The following is a 22,396-nucleotide window of genomic DNA, read 5'->3' on the forward strand; positions in this document are numbered from 1 at the left end:
TTATTCTTTTCTAAATGATGATCTTACTGTTAGGAAAACCTTCACTATCTTTCCTCTTAGCAAATTTCTATTCATCCTTTAAGTGTTAGCTTAAAGCTCTCTTTGATAGAGGGCTTTACTAGGGATGATTCATTCCTACCACAGGGAAACATGCTTCCATGATGCCAACTATTAGATTACACTCAAGTTGTTCACACATGTATCTTCCCCACTACTGAGGTGCTTCTTGAGGGTACTAAAGTGGCTTTTCATCTTTTATCCCCTGGTCCTTGCACTGTGAATATGCAGAATGAATGAATGGATCCAGTTTTCATAATGACAAGAAAGTGAAAAGTTAAAAAACCATAAAAGTGCTGAACTGAACAAAAATTAGGGCTCTGACTTTTGCCATTGCTGGTAGTGCCCATGCCAGTCTAAAATATATTTATTAACAGGTATGATGGCTCTGACTAAAAGACTTGGTACGTACCTTCTGATGAAGAGAAAGGACCATATGTGGGAAACTGGCAAACTGGAAAAGCACAAAGAAAATGAGCTGACTTGAAAGATGCTGCCACAAGAGTTGGCTTGTTCCCCCATCATCAAACTTCTCCTCGGTCTCGGACCGCTCCATGGCATAAACCACCAGATCCACCAACTGGTCCTCCAGCACAGGGCAGCGCTGCTTGTGCTGTAGGGCAGAGATTAAATACAGTATTCCAAAAGCCTCCCGGTTAGTTTCAGAAGTAACCAGTTAATGGGCATTAATTGTACAAGAGGCTGAGAAGCATGGAATGAAATTGAAATTAAGAAGTTAAGGTTAGATTTAGTATATTAAAGCTGCATCATGTCACATTATCATAGAGGATGAGTTTCATAAAAAAAATCCTTTTCAAGTTTCCCCTCAAAACAGACTGCTACTAATTTTTGACTCCTATTATTATTATTATCATTGTTTTAATGTGACAAAGGGCATCGCACAGTCCAAAAATTTCACTGTTTATCCTTTGAAAAAAGAACATTTTAAAAGGCATATGAAATAAAACCAGCAGTATTAATTTTGTAATCTAACTCAAAAGATTAAAACCTTGAATTTTCAAGGATCAAATAATGACAAAGAGCAAATAAACCAGTATGTGTATCTATTATTTTAAAATAACCACTACAAGTTTACACTATCTTTGAATACTGAGGTAAACTTAAATAGCTGACAGATTACTCACTGTTTTTCAGTGAATAGAATAATCCTGATACCAGAATGGAAACTTTATCCACAATAAAAAAAAAAAGAAAACACTCAAAAATTAATCTCTGCTCTTCCCCCTTGAAAGCCAAACATAATGCAGCTTTAATTTTAGAGTAGACCATTTTAAAGTCTAAAACAAGAAAAAGAATTGAGTTTAAACACTAACAATGAAAATGCAACTTCCCTTTCTAGAGGCAAAAAGGTTTGTTTTTTAAAAAGTGATTTTAAAAATATATTTTTACCAAAAGAAGTATGATAAGTCATATTTTAAAAGCCACTTCATTTTTCCTTTACAAATATGCTGTATGACTTAGTAGCAGGCTGTTTAAAGCCTTTCTAGAGAATATAATTACTAATATAACTTTCCTCTAGACTTTAGATAAAATGATCACTCTTTTGCCATGAAAAAGGGATATGATTTCTTCAAATTTAGAGAAAAAATGCAAAATGGGGACAAATTTAGAAATAAACAAAACATAATGAATCGCATCCCCTCTTTTGCATGCTCTTTGCCAGCTCCAAATTGTAAAGCTCCAATATAGCTGCACTTTCTTAAAGCATGCAAATAAAACAAACATCTACCCCAAACAGTAAGCATCAATGGTCGTTTCATATTTGTTTTCAAAAAACACAATGCCATGATCACAGTTCAAACCACATTACAGGTTTACAAATAGCAATATTAACACCACCAGTTGAGACTACAGTACTTTTCCTCCAAATGTAATTGTCATTATGAAGCAGAGCAAAGTGCAACAGACAACACTACAGACTATTTCTTAAACCAGCATGCAAAACTACTGTGTACAGGGCTTGAAATTCACTAGTTCTGCCAACCACCAACAACCTAAGAAATGTGTCAGACAACACAAATTTAGAGTGAGATCATACAAGAGTCAGAAAAATTTGTGAAAAGAAATAAAGCCAGGATTTCCAGTAGGAATTTTTCACTAGTGATGGGAATTTGCTTCTAGTTTGGAAACTAAGTAATTTGTCATCTATTTCTCCATTCATGTTGGTCATCCATCAATCTACTTCAGGAAAAAAGTATAAAGTAAATAAAACTGGTATTTAACACCTGAGTCACTTTCGAGTTTCCCTTTTTAGTATTAGCTATTTGTTTTTAAAAACTAGATTGTCACCTACATGTTTTTAGGCATGTCATCATAAGTCATTTATTTAATAATTTAAAAAGAAAAACCAAAAATATTAAAATTTTGACAATGTATAAACAGTTACAGTTAAAGCTGATGGTCTTTCAATATATGCCATTATTCAAGATTATCCCTAACTTTTCTGTTAAGAATTAAATCCAAACAGAAAACTCTGTGGTACCTCATGTCTTATTATCTGATGGGAGTAGAATATCCAATAATAGGATTAACTATAAATTTCCTAGACTTTTTTGGTTAAAACCAAGGATATTTCTCAAAACAATTTCAAAGATAGTCTAAGACATGTTGCTTTGTTTCTCTGACAATTTTGGTAATATCCAAAAAGAAAGGTCTGAACTATAAAATGATCTATGTTGCTATTCTCAAATAAATTTTTAGTTTTTGATTATTAAAAACAGGTACATTAAATTATTAAAAACTAATTGAATTAAAATAATTATTAAAAAATAAGTACATTAAAAATTAAGACTTTACCATACATCATTTTTACACAGAGGAACAAATGAACATTTTCCAGGCAGTTTAATGACCTATGAATAAAAGTTAATTATCAATCACTAGGGTAAGATAATTCTGCAAGTCAATAGATACTATTCCTATTTATAGTTATGTACATCTTGCTTCCTGAAAGTGTTGGTAAATGTAAGCCTTCAAAATACTGACATATAAAATTTAGTATTTTAGTTTGCATACTATTTATATGCATACTTAGTTAAAACCTGTTTTAACAATAAGAATATCTAAATCTAAAAACAATTTTATTTCTTCACAATAGCCCAAATTATACTGAAACTTTATTTAAAATTTCAGCTTTCACAACAGCTAAAAACCAGGCAAAAGCATTAATAAGCTCTACCTATATCCCTGATTTCTTTCCAACCCTATTTAAGCTGGTAAATTATAATGTTTTTCGTCTTAGTATCTCACATCCTTTACTGAGTGGCACTTAACATTTTTCATGTTACAGTTCTGGTACTGCTTTTGCAATGCAAATTTAATGTACAGTACTTAGGAGGGCTTAATTCTAAATCATTATTTTAGTATTCTTTCTCAATTTTAAAGCAATATCTATTCAGGACAAGCTGGGAGGGAAAAATCTCTTTTCAGTGTCATTTATCAATTCTCTGCTTTAACCAAAGAAGCTACCAATCAGAATCAGATTCTTACACCAGTTAATAACTTCCAAGGGAAACTGAGTGATTAGTTTGAGATAAACTGTCATATGGTACTAAGAGTTCATACCCACTAGGTGTAAGCTTTAGGAGCTGAGATTTATGATGCTTTTATTCAGTAGGAAAAAAAATACAAATTCTCTCATTCGAATATATAAAACAAGACTGTTTTACTGTGAATTTAAGTCCAACACTACCTGATAGTCATAGAACTGGGCTATTTATGACCTTCTGAATATGACCAATTTTAGAATAATATAGCCCAATTCCTACTGGAAAATGCAATATGGACAGGTCTTTAAAAAGTTTCAAGCTTTAAGTAAATTATTGTGTTACCAGAGAAAGGACAAGAAAGTATAGTACAGGATATAGTTCTGTAATGATAAAAGATATAATAAGAAGACTTGATTATTTTTAATCATATGCTTCTTATACTGTGTGTTCTATTTTGTACTCTTCTTTCCAGTAGGTAAAAATAATATATCAAGTCAATTCAGCATATTATCTTCCATCTACAAGTCCCCTCACTACAGTTTCCTATGAAAACAATTACTGATGAATTGTGAATTTTTGACAATGTTTACACTACAGTGGGACCAATACTAATAATGTTCTGTCAGCATTTCCATTATAAACTTTATTTTTTATGGATTTATGTCTTAGTCATAAACTTTTTTTAGGTTGAAACTTGTTATTGAAATAATCAGATCAGAAATACTTTTCTCTGAATTGTTTTGTCAATTTACACTTTGAGCTGCCCCCGAAAGAAAAAAGGGTATGGATAGCTAAAATATCTGGGGTAAGGTACTTCAGCTCAAATGACCATGGGTACATTTATCCACCAATCTGTAAAAAAATTGAGTCGAGTGACTTATAGTTCATTGCAAAAATTATTTTATGACATAGCATGATGCTAGCATTCTTCCAAAGTTAGCTGAATACTTACCTCTAACTCAAGTGAAAGTTGACCAGAACTAATAACTTGATATTTAAGAAGTTAAATTGACAGATTATATTGAAGTAAACTATCTGATACTCTAGTGGTGAAGCAGTTTCAATTTCACATGTACAAAGGCTTGTCCAAACAAGGAAACTTGGTGAATTTTTCAGAAGAAAAAACTTAAAATAATAAGAGAGATATTGCTACTAGGGTGAGGTTTGGCATGCAAAGTTTCAACACTGAGCAAGTTTTATGGCCAAGCTATATGTCCTTAAAAATAGGGCTTTATAAATGGAAGCACTGGCACAACCTTCACTATAGTATTGCAAACAGTAACGCTATTTTATATAACCTAGAACAAGAATGTCTTTTTAAAATAAAAAAGCTGGTCTATTTTAATATGTTGGGCTCAAAAATTTTTAACAAAAATAATTGGAACCACTATTTTGATTAAAATCTCAAAGGTGAAAAGTCCTGGAACAGACTTGGGACTGCATAAGAGTTTGGCTTGTAAAGTATGGCCATAGTGTTTATTCCCCCACCATAAGTGAGCTGCAACTGAGAGGAGCCCACTCTAGGAGGAGGACACATCTGGCAAAGACTGACAAAGAAGGGTGTTTGTCAAGAGGTGTGGGGTCACCTAAGAGTGTGACATTTCTTTGTCAATCCCCATGTTTCCAAAAAAGACTTCCCTGTATAAAGCTTACCACTCCAACTTTTAAAAGCAGCGAAGCTCTATTAAAGTGCTTTTATCTCTTTTTGTTTTGATTTAAATTTGTTTTTAAGACAAAGCAACATAAGTTTTTCTTTTTGTTTGTTTATTTGTTTGTTTTAATAGCCTGGAAAGATAGAGGCTACCACAAATCTTTCCATCTCTGAAAATTCCATCAGGCTAGCTTTTGCTCTAAATTATGAAAATATTAAAATGGAGTGGGAAGGAAAAATAACCCATCAAAAAGTGACAGGCTTTATTGAGTGCCAGGTGTTGTCTCTCAAAAAAATAAGAATATTTAAAAAAACAAACACCAAAAAAACAAAAACAAAAACAAAAAACCATCCACCAAAAATAACTCTCATATCCCAAGAAGTTTTAATTTTTTTTAGTGGCCTTGGTCTCAGCATGGTCCTGCCAATTTCAAGCCCCGACCATACACGTATTCTCTAAATGGAATCAGTGGCTACAAAGCGGCCAGCGTATCGTTAGTCACAATACAACAGTAAGGTTGTGAACATACCTGAGCAATGTTCAAGGTCTAGAGCATTGGAGGATGGGCAGGACAAGACAGGACAGAACAAAAATAAAGGAAGAAAAAAAGAAAAGACAAAACAGTGACTATGAGGCCAGCCTCAAGGAACCCAGAGTCAGCACAAACCCTCCCACATGTTAAACCACCAAAACCAACAAAACACACATCAAAAAAAAAAAAAAAAAAAAAAAAAAAATCAGCAAGGAGGCCACACTGAAGATACCAGGGTCACAAAAATAGAGACCCAAACAAACAAAAATGTAAAAAACTTTGGTTAAGTCATGTGTAGGTTTCTCTGGCAAAAGGTATACTTGAAACTGGCCTTATAGAAAAAAAAGCAATGCAAAATAAACCAACTTTAAAAATATCACCTTTTTAATTTAAACATTTTTAAAGCAATATATAAATAATAAACAATATACTGTTTAACAAACTGTATACTAAAAAAAGTCACCAAAGAGTTCTTAACTGTTTTGCTCAGTTAGCTATAGCGAAGAAAAGAGAAAAGAATAGTGCAGATTCTATGCAGATTTTACTAAGTTTCCAGCATAGTACAGTACCTGCTTATTTAAACCTAGCATATTGCAGACCATATCCCTGGAATAAGGCTGCTCCAATACATATCTCAACAAAGCAGTCTGTGGTTCAAATAGATCCTTTAAAGAAAATAAAAAATAATTATTGCTTCAAGATAAACATAAAGCATTAATGCAAATGATCTGAAAATGAGATTTTAAAAAATCCTCTAATGGCACTTGTTACCTTCCCACAGTAGGCAGAATCTAGTGGAAAAAAAAATTATAGGATTTTAGTGGTTATAGTCAATCTGTTCCCACCATTCATTTAAAAACCTCAGAGAAGAGACTTGCTGTAGGTCCTACAGAGGGTAAAGATAAAGATACCAGGTCTTTTAATCCCCTTCCCTAGTGGACATCCCCCTCTACTTTCCTAAAAAAATAAAAGGTGAACAGTTTTCAATTTTAGAGTCTCACAATGTCAATTTATATAATTTTTTTCCTATATGATGTCTCTTTAGAGAAACATCATTAAGACCTTTGCTTCCTTTATGTAAAAACCTCACAGTCAATTTTTCTAAAGTTTCTAAGCATATAAACAAAATTTCTGAAAACCAAATCTAGTTTACAATAATTAATACCAAAAGGTACATTTTAAAAGTAAAATATTTTTCAGAGTTTACAGCCATTTTTCCAAATGACTAACATGAAAGTTTATTCAATATGCCTTGAATATAAAAGGATCAGTCTCCTGGTTCCCTAATAAGATTGCCAAGATTACTTTTTGGCACTTAAATATACGAATTTTCAGAGATATAGATAAATTCGTATTTGTTAATTTAGCTGGCCTATACCTAAAATATATTAATTTTAAAATGTTAACATTTATTAAATATAATAATTTAGGAAGATTTCATTCTAAGTTTATTCTAACTCTTCCATTCATGCCAGACTGTTTTTTGAGTAAGTTTTCTAAAGTACATCATTTTTTATGTCTATTTTGTTGAAGACAATGTGTTAATACAGTAAATGGAAATTTTATTTTAAGTATTATTTGCATATTGTTAGCTTGGTTTTATTTTTTATAGGTCTCTTGGCTGGAAGGAAGGAAGGAAGGAAGGAAGAAGTTCTATATGTACTGATTTTTAAGAAAACCTTTTAAAACTTCTGCTATTATAATTGTAAGGTAAACAAACAAACAATAAAACCCTTAGCAATAGTTACTACAATAAATCTCTTGAAATTTTCTTTTCTTGTAAATTCACTCCTATTAGGCTGTAGTCTCTCATTGTACCCCAGCTACCAGAGTCTGATCCTTTTTTCATTTTAATAGTAAAATATCTGCAAAAAGGGCATATAAACATAAGCATTCACTTCATGTACTAGTGTTTTCTTCTTTTTTTAAAATAGTTGGACACAAAACCTTCTTTATTTATTTATTTATTTATTTATTTATTTATTTATTTATTTATATGTGGTGTTGAGGATAGAACCCAGGGCCTCACAGGTGCTAGGCAAGTACTCTACTGCTGAGTCACACCCCAGCCTCTCAAGTACTAGTTTTAAAGGATTTCTTGGATCATTTTTAAACAGAGTAGTCAAAGTGACTGTTTAATGAAGAATATTTTATAACAAGAGTTGGTTTACTGTGGATAAGAGTTGTAAGAGCAACTCTACACCCCAAAAAAGTAATCAGTCCAATCTTCAAGACTTGCTCACTAAAGTAATAGTTTAGGAATAATCAAATCCTGGTCATACCACTTTTTTTTAACTAAGAATCACTTTAAAATTTGTGTGTTCTATCTTCAAGTATTTATAGACCACAGAAGCACAAATAAAATAGCATAAGTGGTAGAATATATTTGGATGATGGAATAACATGAAAAACCATAAATCTTTGTACAATATTTACTTGTTCAGACCACAAAGAGACAATGATGGCATCACATATCTTACAATCTAGATGAATACTGTTAGATGGACCAGAAGTTTAATATAATTATTTAACAACATACCTTATCATATGGCAAAAGGCCTTTCAAAGGAAAACGAAGAGTTGCAGGATCCAATTTCCATGAATTACAAATAGCACCTGAGTTATTTACAACTGGTAGAAGACTGCATCGGCCTGTATGTAGCACAAAAATTTCTTAAAGTAAATGTGAACACAGCAGTGCCAGGTCCTTCATTCACTCCACAAATATCTAAATATCTATATATGCTGAACCAGGTACTGGTTTAAAAATGGTTTTTAAAATGTCTTAAAGAGACTGAAGTGTAGAAATATTTTTTTGCCCTATATTTTGTCCAGATGGATGAAGATCAATTTGTACAGGTCTTCCAAACTCAAAATGTTGCATTTTGTCCAACAGAAGTTAGCCTGCCATCTCTTTTTATAAAGTTTTACTAGAAAAAAAGCAGCTTTTGCAGTATAATGGCAAAGTTGAATAGTTGCAAGACTGTGTAGCACAAAAGCTTAAAATATTTAAAAGATGGCCCTATATCAAGTTTAAGAACCCTGGTCAAGAGTCAATATGATTAACTTTATGCAAGATGTCCCTAGAAGCTTTAGATGTAGCATTTGACCATCAGTTCATATATCTGACAAATGAATACTGTCACCTAAATATCCCACAGGCCTGCCTCAGACTCAACATGTCTTAAGTATAACTCAACATCATGCTTTTCAAAAACTACTTTACTTCATTAAATGACATCAGTGATCAGTTATAGAACCTAGAAGCCTCAGACTTATCTATCTAGTTTTTGGTGGTTTTTTTTTTGGGTTTTTTTTTTTTTTGCATTTCTAGTGTCTAGATAGTACCTGGCTCACAGGAAGTGATCTACACTTGATCACAGAATAAATATGATCTATATTCCCAGAGAGCTCTAAGGCCACCATAATTTTTAGAAAAAGTATACTTAGGTGTAGATTTGTGCACTACATAGATTGCCATACCAAAGGTTATTTTTAAAAGACCAGAGAATCAAAACAAAATACTAGAAAATGTAAAACTAAATAAATGCAATGAAGGACAAAGGTGTTAATGACAAAGGGTCATACTCTCATGACTATTTCACAGAAGGATAGGTCTGCTGAGTTTTCCAGTTGTCTAGAGATTCAAAGTTCTTTCTAACTACCAGGAAACACATCTTCTTTTAGTTTGAAACTTAAACCCATTCCACATAGTTGCTTTTTCATTCCTATAAACAACACAACAAGTACTTGAAAACAAGTATAAGGCTATTATTAAGCTCCTAGAGAGTTACTAAAATGACAAGCCATCTACACACGTATGTATAAGAAACTATCTTTCAGCTTTCTTCAACAATCAGATCACTAAAAATCAGGTACTATTTAGTATATTTTAAATTACAATCCTACCACATATGGAGTTTATCCTTGCCGTGGGCCTGAAGGTATCTACAAAGTCTGATACTAGGTTTCCAAGTAACTAAGAAGAAAGAAAGAAAGAAAACAAATAAGATCAAGATTACATGTAAAGAGTTAATTAATGCCTAGCACATGATAATTACTCAAAGATTAGCTCTCCTTTTTTTTTCCTTCCAAACAATTATTTACCTGTTCATCTGTCCCTGAATTAAACCAAGTCACACCACAAATCCTTAGCCATTTGATGTAACTGTATCGTTTTTTAACAAATGGCATAAAAACTATGTCAAAAGTTCAATGGGGAAATGAAAGAAATACATAATGACAAAAAATACATATTATCTGAGGATAAAAGTAAACACTTAAAAAAATAAGCATAAAAATAATAACATGTACCTATTTTTGATTAAAATTTCTTTTAAAATTTTGGAAAACATAAAATTTACCCAGTGTGGAAGTTTTCCCTCAGGATATAGTTTCCTGATCTCTGTGACTGCAAAATAGGCTGGTAATAAGCAGGCATTTCTTTCTAAGATATATGCTATAACCTAAGAAAAATAAAAGGGCAACATTATTTTTCACTAGTCACACATGTAAGCTCTTTAAATACAACAATGGCAACAACAATAAAGGACATTAAAAAGTAAAAAGATTTGCTGGGGATGTAGATCAGTGGCAGAGCATGAGGCCCTGCATTTGATACACTAGCACCACCACCAAAAAAATAAAATTAATTTAAAAAATTTTTTTAAATTACTTTTTTTTGGGAGATGTTGATCAAAGGGCAAAGCTACAGTTAGACAGGAAGAGCAAATTCAGGAGACCTATTATACATTATGGTAACTATAATAATAATATATTATATACTTAAAAATTGCTGAAAGTAAATTTTAAACTATTCTCACTACAAAAATATAAATACATGGGGTAATCTATGCTGAACAACCTGATTCGGCCATTTTATAATGTACACAAACAATTTTTACTTGTTAAAAAAAAGATATATTATTTCATAGACTTATTGGGTTCAGTGGTAACATGAAGGAAAGCGCTTAAAGAACATCTAAAAATGAAGAATAATAAACAATAGAATGAAATGTTGACTAATAGTAAATACATTAAAACTGCTTTAAATATTCATAGATTTAGGAGAGCAATAGATCAAAATAGCAATTCTTATGAAATAAGTTACAAATCAAGAAAATCTTTTACAACATGGCGGCAGGCGCGGAGAGATCAAATTTCTGACCTCTTCAGCTGCGCGGGCATAGGGAGTCGTAAACTGTCTAAATGCTGTTTGCTCAGGATCACTAGGCAATGCAGAGCTGACGTGGATCTGGGGCGAACAGTCCGGGCCTCTCAGAACACACACGGAGCCGGGATCGGCTGCATTCAAGCTCTCGTTCGCCTGCTTCTCGCAGCCAAACCGCTATGACTCAGCACTAATGATCCCGCCGAAACAACTGGTCAGCCCTTCTGATCCTACAGAAGTAAATGCCAACCGAGCCTTCATAGGCAGTGGCCACAGGATTGAAACAGGGCTGGGAGAGACAGTTAGGACCCACCCATTGCCTTGGTCACCCTGCAAAGGGAACAAACTGTCACCATTTGCATGGGATACCACCATGGCGGAGAACTGACGTCACCAAAACATGGCGGAGGAGATAACTTGATTGAAACCAGCGACAACAGGTGTGTAATCCCCTAGCCTTCCCTCTCCACACAGTGGGGAAACCTTAAGGGCCCCTCCCCTCTCCCAGCTTTCCCGTGAGCAGGATAGCCAGAACGAGGGAATCAGGAGTGGCGCGGGACTCATGGAGCATTACGCAGCACTAAAAATGACAAAATCATGGAATTTGCAGGGAAATGGATGGCACTAGAGCAGATTATGCTTAGTGAAGCTAGCCAATCCCTAAAAAACAAATACCAAATGTCTTCTTTGATATAATGAGAGCAACTAAAAACAGAGCAGGGAGTAAGAGTAGGAAGAAAAGATTAACATTGAACAGAGACATAAGATGGGAGGGAAAGGGAGAGAAAAGGGAAATTGCATGGAAATGAAGGGAGACCCTCATTGCTATACAAAATTACATATAAGAGGTTGTGAGGGGAATGGGAAAATAAACAAGGAGAGAAATGAATTACAGTAGATGGGGTAGAGAGAGAAGATGGGAGGGGAGGGGAGGGGGGATAGTAGAGGATAGGAAAGGTAGCAGAATACAACAATCACTAATATGGCATTATGTAAAAATGTGGATGTGTAACCGATGTGATTCTGCAATCTGCATTTGGGGTAAAAATTGGGAGTTCATAACCCACTTGAATCTAATGTATGAAATATGATGCCAAGAGCTTTGTAATGTTGTGAACAACCAATAAAAAAAAATAAAATAAAAAAAAGAAAATCTTTTAAGTGATTCATAGACTGAAGATGTTATAATAATTTTAAATACTTTAATATCTATAGTGTTGTTTTTACAATTAAAAAACTTAAGTTAAAATTTTAAAATTCCTTTTGAAATCTAATAAAATTGAAACACCATCTTTAAAAATAAAAGTAATTTTGGTGGGAGTGGAAATAAAACATTCTAAAATTATCATAAATTTAAAAGCATAGACCCAAACAAAACTTTTTTAGGCTTTTTTTGAGGATATGATCAATGAATTTCAACATGTCTAAATTACCTCTCTTGCTGCTAGCAGCTGCTGTACAACAGCAGAGCTCACTGTATTAGGAATTGTCAAGATTTTCTCCAAAATCACTTTTAAGAGATCTCGAACACCCTGATAAAAGAAAAAAGATACAGACTGAGTAATATCCAAGTGTTAGCTAAGACATTTAAAGGTTTCAGGATTATGTACTCCTTTTAAGGTCACATAACTTCTTATAATAAAAAAAATTTTCTTAAGCAGAGTTAACATTTAAGTCCATAATGCTAATCTTAGAGAGGAGTCATGCTTCAAAGTGAAAATCTAAAATATCGTCTTGCAATATAAAGAAAGAAAGTCACTTATAAATAAAAATTAATTTTTTTTGGCCCTCCAAACATTAGAGGAGTTTCTTACTATTACAAAGGTCAAAAAAAGCTTTGCTTATGTAATGTACAGAAATATATTTGAAGATGTTGGACATAATGGAGCATGCCTGTAATCCCAGTGATTCAGGAGGCTGAGGCAGGTTAGTTTTGGAAAGCACTGGGGATATAGCTCAGGGGTAAAGCAGCCCTTGATTCAATTCCCAGTATCAAGAAGAGAAAAGAAGGAAAGAATTTGAGCAGGTCTTGAAAACACTCTGAAATCTGTGGGTAGCAATTATAAGCATTCTGGCAGATGACTCTTTACTCACTGCTTTAAAAATATTGCAGTTTTATTCCCCTTCTTACTGTTCACATACCCTAATTTCTCAAACATATCCAACAAAGCTTTTCTGTTTATCTCCACATATCTACCAGTTGCATTATCTGATATACAGAGAAGAAATTTCATTCCACATGTATTTATTGAGTATAAATTCTGTTTCCAAGTTCTAAAGATAGGGAATACACACAGAAGAATAATGATAAAACACCATACAAGTAAACAGAGGGCAAAAACTGGTAAGCCTGAGTAAAAAGCAAATAACCAAAACACCTACTTAGAATTAATTTTTTGTGAAATAATGATTTAAGCCAATAATCACGTGTTAGATCATAATTTGATAAGTCGTTTCAGATTAGAGAACAAGCAGACATAAAGCATATGGTCAGTTATAGACAATTTTTGGAAAAGAACAATATCGAAAGTGCTTCCACGAAGCAAAATGGCTTTTGCATCTACAGAGCTCCTGAACTATATTATAAAATGCAACTAGAGATTGTATATTGTTCTTTGTCAAGAGCAGAGAACTCAGGATGTTAGTTAAGAAACAACATAAGTCCAAGGGAAATTAAGGTGGAAGTGAAGCAGGGCTTGTTTCCTTTATCAATTAATGCCCATGTCCATTCTCAGTTCCACACATCCGTATTCTGTGCTCTTTATATTCCAACATTAGAAGACTAGAGGCATGAAGGAACACAAATTCTGCTTTGTGACTTCCCTACTGCATTGTAAAAAAAAAAAAAAAAAAAAAAAAAACATATTAGCTACCTGTATCTTAAGAATTTTAGAAGAAAATGAAGAAAAGTTGGGAAAAACAGAATAATCTTATATCCTTAAAATACGCACATTATGTAAATGCTCTTGCTTTGTTTCTGTCACTTGAAAATTGTGTATATGTATATACTGAAAAATTAATTTTGTGTGTAAACAACTTCTTATAATTAAAAAAAAAAAATACCTTGTAATCCACTCCCCCAATGATTTTCCGAACTAGTTTAAATGTTAAGGCCCAAAGCTGTGTTCTTTCCCATTCAAGAGTGTCAGAGTTTATGAGAGATTCACAAACCATCCTATTAAAAAAAAAAAAAAAAAAAAAGAAATACTCATTCCAGGTACAATATGTAATTTTGAAAGTTCACAAATAGCTATAATTTGTGTACTATAGGTATTATATTTAACATATCAAATATATTTCATGAAAGTGCATTATTACTTAAGTATACTTTTAGATCATATATAACATTTTATATTTTTACATTTATTTTTGCTTATATAAAAAAATACCAAATAGAAGTACTACTCACCATATTTTTATGAGAAATAAAATTATCAAAACTTTTGGTTAAGTGTTTACCATCTACCAGCTAGTGGCAGACTGTATTTGTCCAAGATGGTGTGCAACAAGATTTTCAACCTCACATGCTCTTCTGAAATATAACACTAATTCTCCTCCCTTGGAGAGGTAGAGGAAGGGTCTACATTTTCTCTCCTTAGATCTGGATAGGCCTAAAACTATGGCCACAAGGATATGGGATAATTTCTTTTCCTAAACCTGTTTTGCAAGCTTTCTCTTAGACCTCACAAGCTGTGAGAAAGTTCAGGTCACAAGGTGAGGGCATGTATAGGTTCTGGCTGAGAATTCCAGAGGAAATTTCAGATGAACATAGAAGTATCTGTGCAGAAGCATTTGTCATAACTCCAGCCTTAGCCACATTAAAGTATAAGTATGTAAGAGACTATGAAAAAGAGCTGCTTATTTTTCCCAGTCACTTGAGCATCCTCATTTCCTTCTTTATTCCCTTATCTTTGTACAAGAACACCTTAACCAATTTCCCAAAATGTATAAAGAAGAAAATACTTTAGGTTGCTCACACCCACCATTTAACATACCTGGGTGGAAGGAGACCAGTTTCAACTGCCATTGCTAAGCAGTCATAAAGAAAAGAAATTCTTTTAGGACTATGCTGGCCATGAATAAATTTAACAATCCACTGGATACATTGTTCATGAGACTCCTGGAAAATTAGAAAATTATTTTAGGTCTAAAATTACACTTTATAACTAATAATAGATAATACTACACCTGGGAGCATATCAAGACTATGAATGAAATACTTCATTGTGAAAGTATTTTCATCTATCATGAAAAATATTTTCATCCACTTACAGATGAAAAAGCAAGATGAAAAAAAAAGCAAGATGAAAAAATTCAGACTTATTATTTGTTAAATTAAGTGTAACATCTTGCAATTATAAAGGTTAAATTTCTACATTTACTGTATGGGACCTCCAAAAGTAGTTAGGCTTTCATTAACATTCATGGTCAAAACAAACTACATAAGGTACTGTTAGCAGTGCCCTTACTGCTAGATATAAAATTTTCTGCCACTGGAAGAAAAAAAAAATCTATTATGGATTAGTACATTAGCCTCATGAAAATTCAGTGTGAGTCTCATCCCTAGAACCCCAAAGAAGAGCCCACTAAAAGTCCAATGACATATCAAATTTCTGACATGCAAAACTTATAAGTTTGATATCAAAAAGTTGGGCTCATATCAAAGTTTGTCTTCTAGGATATCTCAAAAAAATCTCTATTCAAGAAGAGACTATAAGTCCTGCTTCTCTGTCATTACAAACACTTCCATTATCGTACATATAACCATGATTGTTAAAATACCAATTGTATTTCTGGCTCCCCCATTAGAATATAATCTTCTTGAAAACAAGAGCCCTACCTTAAATCATAAAATTTTTAATGAATTTAAAATACTCAAATGTTTGAAAGATGCTCAATACTACTGAGAGAAATGCAAAGTAAAACTATACTGAGATAAAATTTCTCATGTGTCGATTGTATAACAAAGACCAAAAAGTTACTAAATCTCTATTATAAGGCTATAAAAAATAGACACTCTTATACATGGGTGTAAGGAGAACTAACCAGTATGGCAATTTAAGCAATTTCTATAAAAATTATATATATATTGGGGCTGGGGTTATAGCTCAGTGGTAAAGAGCTTGCCTCGAATGCATAAGGCCCTGGGTTCAATCCTCAGGACCACATAAAATAAATAAAAATAGATATTGTGTCCATAAAAAAATAGCATATATATGTAATCAAAAATACTACTTCCAGAAATTTATTTTATGTCTTATGTATAATATTATTCACTATACCACTGTTTAAAGTAGAAAAGTTAAAAAGTAATCTACATGTCATCTAGTAGAGGCTTGGTACGTACATATATGGACTATTATACTGCTATAAGAAAGTAAAGAATCAGTCTTAATGGACTGATATGGAATTACCCCCAGAAATTATTAAGAGAAAAAAGGTGCTAATTAATGAGCAATGCAAGTAATATGCAACAATTCCAGAAAAATGATTCTGAGATGGGGATGTAGTTTAGTAATAGAGCACATGCATGGCATGTGTGAGGCGCTGGGTTCTATCTCAGGCACTGAATAAAAAAAGATTCTATTAAAAATACTTACTTTTAGAAGAAAAAAATAGAATACTAGCTACAGATTGGAAAAGAACAGGTGACTTAGCTAAGAAAGACAGGAGACAGATTGGTCACTGGATCCATCCTTTTTTATCATTTGTATTTTGAATGATATAAAGACATCTACTTGAAAATAGTTAAAATAAAAATTTTAAATATAAATGTATTTATATTTATATATTTATATGATCCACATCTGAGTAGCAAATCTTACCACCTGTGGCTCACAAGCATACAGATCTCATTTCCCACCTATGGTAAACCATGAGAAGATATTCTAGTGGTTATTCTTTGTTACTAAGTTTACTGCTACTTTTCCCAATTTTACTATAATGTCTTCATATGTTTATTATAGAAAATCTGTATCCTTACTGTAGCATCTTTGAATCTTTACTGTAGTCTTTGTATCATTGTTGTGCATTTTTTTACTGGGGAGTAAATAAAGGAAATTTTTATCTATTACCGGAAAATTTTCAAGTGTACTAACTAAGCCAAAATAGCATGAAAATAGTTTTATATAGACTAACAAAAGAGTTTTAAAAACATCTCCCATAGTGCTGTCATCAATGTGAATTCTGTTACCCCCTTAAGTATACAACTTAAAAACAAAATGGAAACCAGAATAAAAGTGGATGGCAGTTCTACTTTTTCCTTTACTAAAAGATCTTAACAGCAACATCAAAATAAATGTAAAAATGAAAGGGGCCGACAATCACTGGCTGAATGTATTAAAAATGCAGTGCTCACCTGAGAAAGACCACCCCAAAACTGTCTGAAGGCCCCCAAACAGCTAATTAGTTTTGTTTTTTCATCTTCCGGGGTATCCATAAACATCCTATAAGAGCAAAAATCAATTATTTGCCGCTAGTTTTAAAAAGATAATTAAATAACTAGAATAGTGGATCTTATAACCCTCCACGCCAATGTAAGTAAAATCTTACAACGACATAATCCCATTAAAACCACAAAAATCTTCCATGCACATACCCGGGGAAAGCCTCTTCTATGACTTCCGTTTTCTGTAAAAAGCAAAATAAAACAAGTAAACTACCCGAATAAAAGAGGAGAGGGCTCCCCCTCGAAATATTTACAACGCGGCAAAGAGCAAGTCACCTAAATCAGCAACGCGCTGAAACTAACAATACCACTTAGATCTGTCCCCAAAGGGATTGTGAATTCAAAAGGACACTTCCATCTGACAGCAATTTGAGAATCACTAATCCCTTGCAATCACACTTGGTGTCAAAACAAAGGAGAGGCTGAAGAGGAGGTTGCCCAGGCCGAGTTCCTGAGGCTGCCTCTGTCACCCGCTCCTGAGCCACAATCCCAGGGTGCCGGTAGATGCACTCACCACCACCTCCTCAAAAATGCTCTGCAGTTGTGTCTCCATCTGTACCATCGTCCCCCGGTCTTTCCCGGACGCCCGACAAAGTGCAAGACTGGCCTGAGCACCGGCAAGAAGTAGCACAGGGGCGGAGTCTCCCGCAGGAAGCCAACGCTCTCACTCGTCGCTTCCTTCCATCCCGAGCCCTGCAACAGCAACCCATACGGAAGCCGGGAAGGTCCGGGTGCGCGCCCTTTACGAAACCCCCCAGAAATCAGTGGCCAAACCTGATGGTTCCGTTTGGAGAAGCGCGGCCCGAGAGCTGCACGAGAGCGCCCCCTCGGCTGAGTCTCGAGTCGCGTCAAATGCGGGCCGCCGCCTCCTGGCTGGAGCGGGAGTTGCTTTCTGTTTGGTGCTAACTTGTAGAAAGAAAGAAGCACAGGTCAGAGGCTGCCGCCTACCGAAAATGCCTTGGGCTGACGTGGGACCAACCTGATGTCTGTGAGTGGCCGACCTTCTGGAGGAGTTGAAACCACGCTTCTCTTGACCATGGGGACCGTGTCTTCTCAACTACGGTAACCTCAGAGCCTAAGCCCAGTGAGGGACACTAAGCCCGCTTTCACTGAATCATGGAAAACAACAACAACAAACAACAAACAAAAAACCTGGAATGAATGCATCGTTATTGATTTTTGTTTAGAATTATTAAATAATAATATCTACTGTTTTTAGTTATAATCATCTAAAATAATTATAATTACAAGTTATTGAATACTGTTTGAGGTAGAGATGGGCTGGAAGGCTAATAGAGCCAGAATTATTAAAATCCAAGTACCCTACCCACCTATTGTTCTTTTCTGTAGGCTCAACAGGTAATCTTACTGTGGATTATATTTCATTGGATTTTAGTTCTAAGACATTTTTTTTTGTTACTATTTGGCATATTTTCATGCTTACTCTTTGTGTTGTCCAAATTAGTGTATTCTTAGTGAATGCCAAGTAAATCTTAATATTGGCCAGGACTTGTATAATTAAGAAGGTAAAGTGGTCAGAAAAGAATTATATTTATTTTATAACAAAATAGAAATTAGTTTTACTTTATGCTTGCTGATGATCCACTCACAGACTAAAAATTGACTATACATTTCCAGAGCTTCTTAATGTGTTCCCCCCATGCTTATTTTTTATTTATGTATATTTTATTTACAATGAAGCACGTAAAACTTAAATGTATAGATCCATGAACTTTGACAAGGTTCACACTTGCTCAACTAACACTTCAGTCAAGGTATGGAATATTTTATATCACCTTGGAAAGTTCCTGATGCCCCTTTGCAGCAAACCCCCACTCCACAAGACACATACTTTGAGTTTAAATAACCATTAATTAGTTTTTCATGGTTTAATATTTACATGGAGAATATTTTTCCCCATCTTAGCTTGCTTTCTCATTTTCAGAATTGTTCCTATGTTTAGTAGAAAATGTTAATTTGGATGAAGTAGAGTTTATTATTCTTTTTAATTTCATGGTTATTGTTTAGCAGCCTAAGGAAAAATTAGTATCTCCCTTAAGTGCTTTTTTCCCTAGAAACTTTAGAGTTTTAGCTTTGATATATTTGAATTAATTTTTGTGGATGGTGAAAGGAAGGCAAAACCACTCCTGATTGTTAACGGCTATTCAGGACTGAGAGTCTGATGGGCCCGGAAGATAGAATATCAAGTCCAAGGGGATTATTCTTGAGCAGTTTTTCCATACTAAATTTCAGATTTGCTTGGAGCATGTATGACTCCTTTTTACTTGCCTGTTAATCCATTTCTGAATAGTACTGTCTTATCCTATGTGTTTCATACCATTGTATTTTGGAGGCATACAATTTGTTTTATGGTTTCACAGGTTCATAGAGAGGAATTTGCCACAAGATGAATCATACCTCAGTTCTCATCCATTCAATCCTGCAACATTTATTGAAATAACTTTTCTCTACTAAATGGCCTTGTATTAGTAAGGGTCTATTTTTGGATTTTATTTTTGTTCTACTGTTCAGTCCTTATGCTAATATCATAATATGCTCTAGCTGATAAGAAAGACTTGAAATAGAGGAAGTTGTCCAACTTTATTTTTTCATGCTTCTTTGACTATATTATTTTTTTTAAAGAGAGAGTGAGAGAGAGAGAAGAGAGAGAGAATTTCAATATTTATTTTTTAGTTCTCGGCGGACACAACATCTTTGTTGGTATGTGGTGCTGAGGATTGAACCCGGGCCGCACACACACCAGGCGAGCGCGCTACCGCTTGAGCCACATCCCCAGCCCTCTTTGACTATATTAGGTTCTTTGCATTCATATAAATTTCAGAATCAACTTGTCAAAAAATACTGAGATTTTTATTGGAATAAATGAAGTATATAGAGTAATTGTGGGGATAATTGATGCCTTAGCCATGTTGAGTTTTCAATCTATTATATTTCAGATCTTTCCACTTATTTAGATTTTTTAGCAATATTTTGTTTTCGGTGCACTGGACTTGCTAAAGTGTACGGGTTTGTTAATTTGTTTCTACAAATTTCATAGTGTTTTCCTTGCTATTTCAAATAGCATTTAAAATATATTTTCAATTGTCTTTTGCTAGCATCTAGAAATAGAATTGATTTTTGTATATTAACTGTTTATCTTATGCCCTTGGTGATTTCACTTATTAATGTTAGTAGTTTTTTGTAGATCCTTTAGAATCATCTGTGCATACAATCCTGGTCATCTGCAAAGGGAACAAATTCTTTTCCAATATATATCTTTTGCTGGTTCTTTTTCATGCTTTGTTATACCAGCTGGGACTTTCATTAGGACTGTGTTTAATAGAAGTGGTGAGGCTGTATCTGTGCCTTTTTCTTTATTTTAGAGGAAAAATTGCCTTTGACCTTTAAGTATGATGTTAGTTGTATGTTTTTCATTGATTGCCTTTAACATTTCATTGATCTATTTGTCATATTGAAGGAAGTCCACTTATATTAATGAGAATTTTTCTGAAGAGATGTGGAAATTTGTCAAATGCTTTCTCTGCATCTATTGATGGGGACTATATGATATATTTTAAAGAAATTTACTCCTTTACTTTGTTAATGTGGTGAATTTAATTGATTGACTTTTGAATGATGAACCACCTTTGCTTCCATAGTAGAAATGCTACTTGGTCATGATATGTAATCCTTTTTAAATGTTGGATTCTATGTGTTAATAGTTTGTTGACATTGTGCATTTTCTTTATATGTTACCATCACTATCAACCATTCATACATCTGTTATACCTAGTGGGTGATAAACTTTCTTTTCTTTCTTTTTAATTTTTGGTACCAGGGATTGAACCCAGGAGTGCTTAACCACTGAACAACATTCCTAGCCCTTTTTATTTTTTATTTTGAGACAGAGTCTTACTAAGTTGCTTAGGTACTCACTAATGTCTGAGACTGGCTTCAAAATTGCCATCCTCTTGCCTCAGCCTTCTAAAGTTCCCTTCACTTCTTTTGTGGCTATGGAAATTTACCAACTGTTAAAAATGTGCTACTAGTGAATGATAAAGTGAGGATTCCCCAGTAATTCCTGACAGAAACTTAGTTTCCTAACAATTGTAATGTGCAGGTACAACCACTGTATGTCATTGTTAACCACACATGAACTATTGAAGTTTCATTCTGGAGAATACCTTTGAGATTCAGATGTAGTGTGTTAGTTTACGAGGGCTGCCATAAAAAAGTACCACACTGGGCAGCTTAAAAAATAGAAATTCATTTTTTCACAATTCTGAAGACTAGATATCTGAGATGAAGGCATTAGTAGAGTTTGTTTTTTCTGACTCCTCTCTCCTTGACTTGTATTTGGGCATCTTCTTCTTTTGTCTTTTGTGGTCTTCCCTTTGTTCTTGTCTACATCCCAATTTTCTCTTTTTATAAGGACAACAGTCTTATTGGATTAGAACTCACACTAATGACCTCACATTACTTCTTTAAAATATATAAAATATAGCTTATCTCCAAATATAGCTATATTCAATGGTATTAGGGATTAGGACTTTCAGGGGGACACAATTCAGCCCACTTTGCCCTCTGGTCCCCTAAATCACTATGCAAAATGCATTTACTTTCATTCCAACAGCCCCTAAAGTCTTTTTTTGGATACAATACCTTTATTTTATTTATTTTTTTTTATGTAGTGCTGAGGATCAAGCCCAGTGCCTCATATGTGCTAGGCAGGTACTCTACCACTGAACTACAATCCCAGCCCCACCTAAAATCTTAATGCATTCTAGTATCAATTTTTTGGGGGGATACCAAGGATTGAACTCAGGGGCACTCGACCACTGAGCCCCATCTCCAGCCCTATTTTATGTTTTATTTAGAGACAATGTCTCACTGAGTTGCTTAGCACCTTGCTTTTGCTGAACGTTGAACTCGATGTTCTCCTGCCTCAACCTTCTGAGCCACTGTACCCGGTTTCTAATATCAACTTTTAAGTCTTAGATAATAATAAAGTATTATCTAAGTATCATC

General features: G+C 33.9%; 2 protein-coding genes across 6 annotated transcripts in view; one reads left to right on the plus strand and one right to left on the minus strand.

Moving 5' to 3' along the window:
- The window catches only part of LOC308649906 (mediator of RNA polymerase II transcription subunit 23), a 41,033-nt gene extending 22,961 nt beyond the window's left edge, over positions 1 to 18,072 (minus strand). Inside the window, exons 1-12 of one of the 3 annotated variants that reach the window (XM_081295800.1) lie at positions 17,883 to 18,072; positions 17,519 to 17,550; positions 17,279 to 17,366; positions 14,916 to 15,040; positions 13,984 to 14,095; positions 12,354 to 12,452; positions 10,115 to 10,216; positions 9,660 to 9,729; positions 8,290 to 8,402; positions 6,320 to 6,415; positions 5,748 to 5,765; positions 470 to 670 (exon numbers count right to left, since the gene is read on the minus strand). In XM_081295800.1, coding sequence (XP_081151926.1) covers positions 470 to 670; positions 5,748 to 5,765; positions 6,320 to 6,415; positions 8,290 to 8,402; positions 9,660 to 9,729; positions 10,115 to 10,216; positions 12,354 to 12,452; positions 13,984 to 14,095; positions 14,916 to 15,040; positions 17,279 to 17,366; positions 17,519 to 17,550; positions 17,883 to 17,930 — 1,104 coding nt within the window. In that variant the 5' untranslated portion in view covers positions 17,931 to 18,072. The remainder of the gene's footprint in view (positions 1 to 469; positions 671 to 5,747; positions 5,766 to 6,319; positions 6,416 to 8,289; positions 8,403 to 9,659; positions 9,730 to 10,114; positions 10,217 to 12,353; positions 12,453 to 13,983; positions 14,096 to 14,915; positions 15,041 to 17,278; positions 17,367 to 17,518; positions 17,551 to 17,882) is intronic. The other 2 variants (XM_081295802.1, XM_081295801.1) reach the window with 2 other exon arrangements.
- A 215-nt stretch (positions 18,073 to 18,287) lies between these two features.
- The window catches only part of ENPP3 (ectonucleotide pyrophosphatase/phosphodiesterase 3), a 103,118-nt gene continuing 99,009 nt past the window's right edge, over positions 18,288 to 22,396 (plus strand). For all 3 annotated transcript variants that reach the window (XM_081294621.1, XM_081294622.1, XM_081294623.1), the window contains exon 1: positions 18,288 to 18,430. The gene's annotated coding sequence lies outside the window, so the exon portion shown is untranslated. The remainder of the gene's footprint in view (positions 18,431 to 22,396) is intronic.

The sequence above is a fragment of the Spermophilus citellus genome, assembly GCF_964194105.1.
Source record: "Spermophilus citellus genome assembly, chromosome: 5".
Lineage (NCBI taxonomy): Eukaryota > Metazoa > Chordata > Mammalia > Rodentia > Sciuridae > Spermophilus > Spermophilus citellus.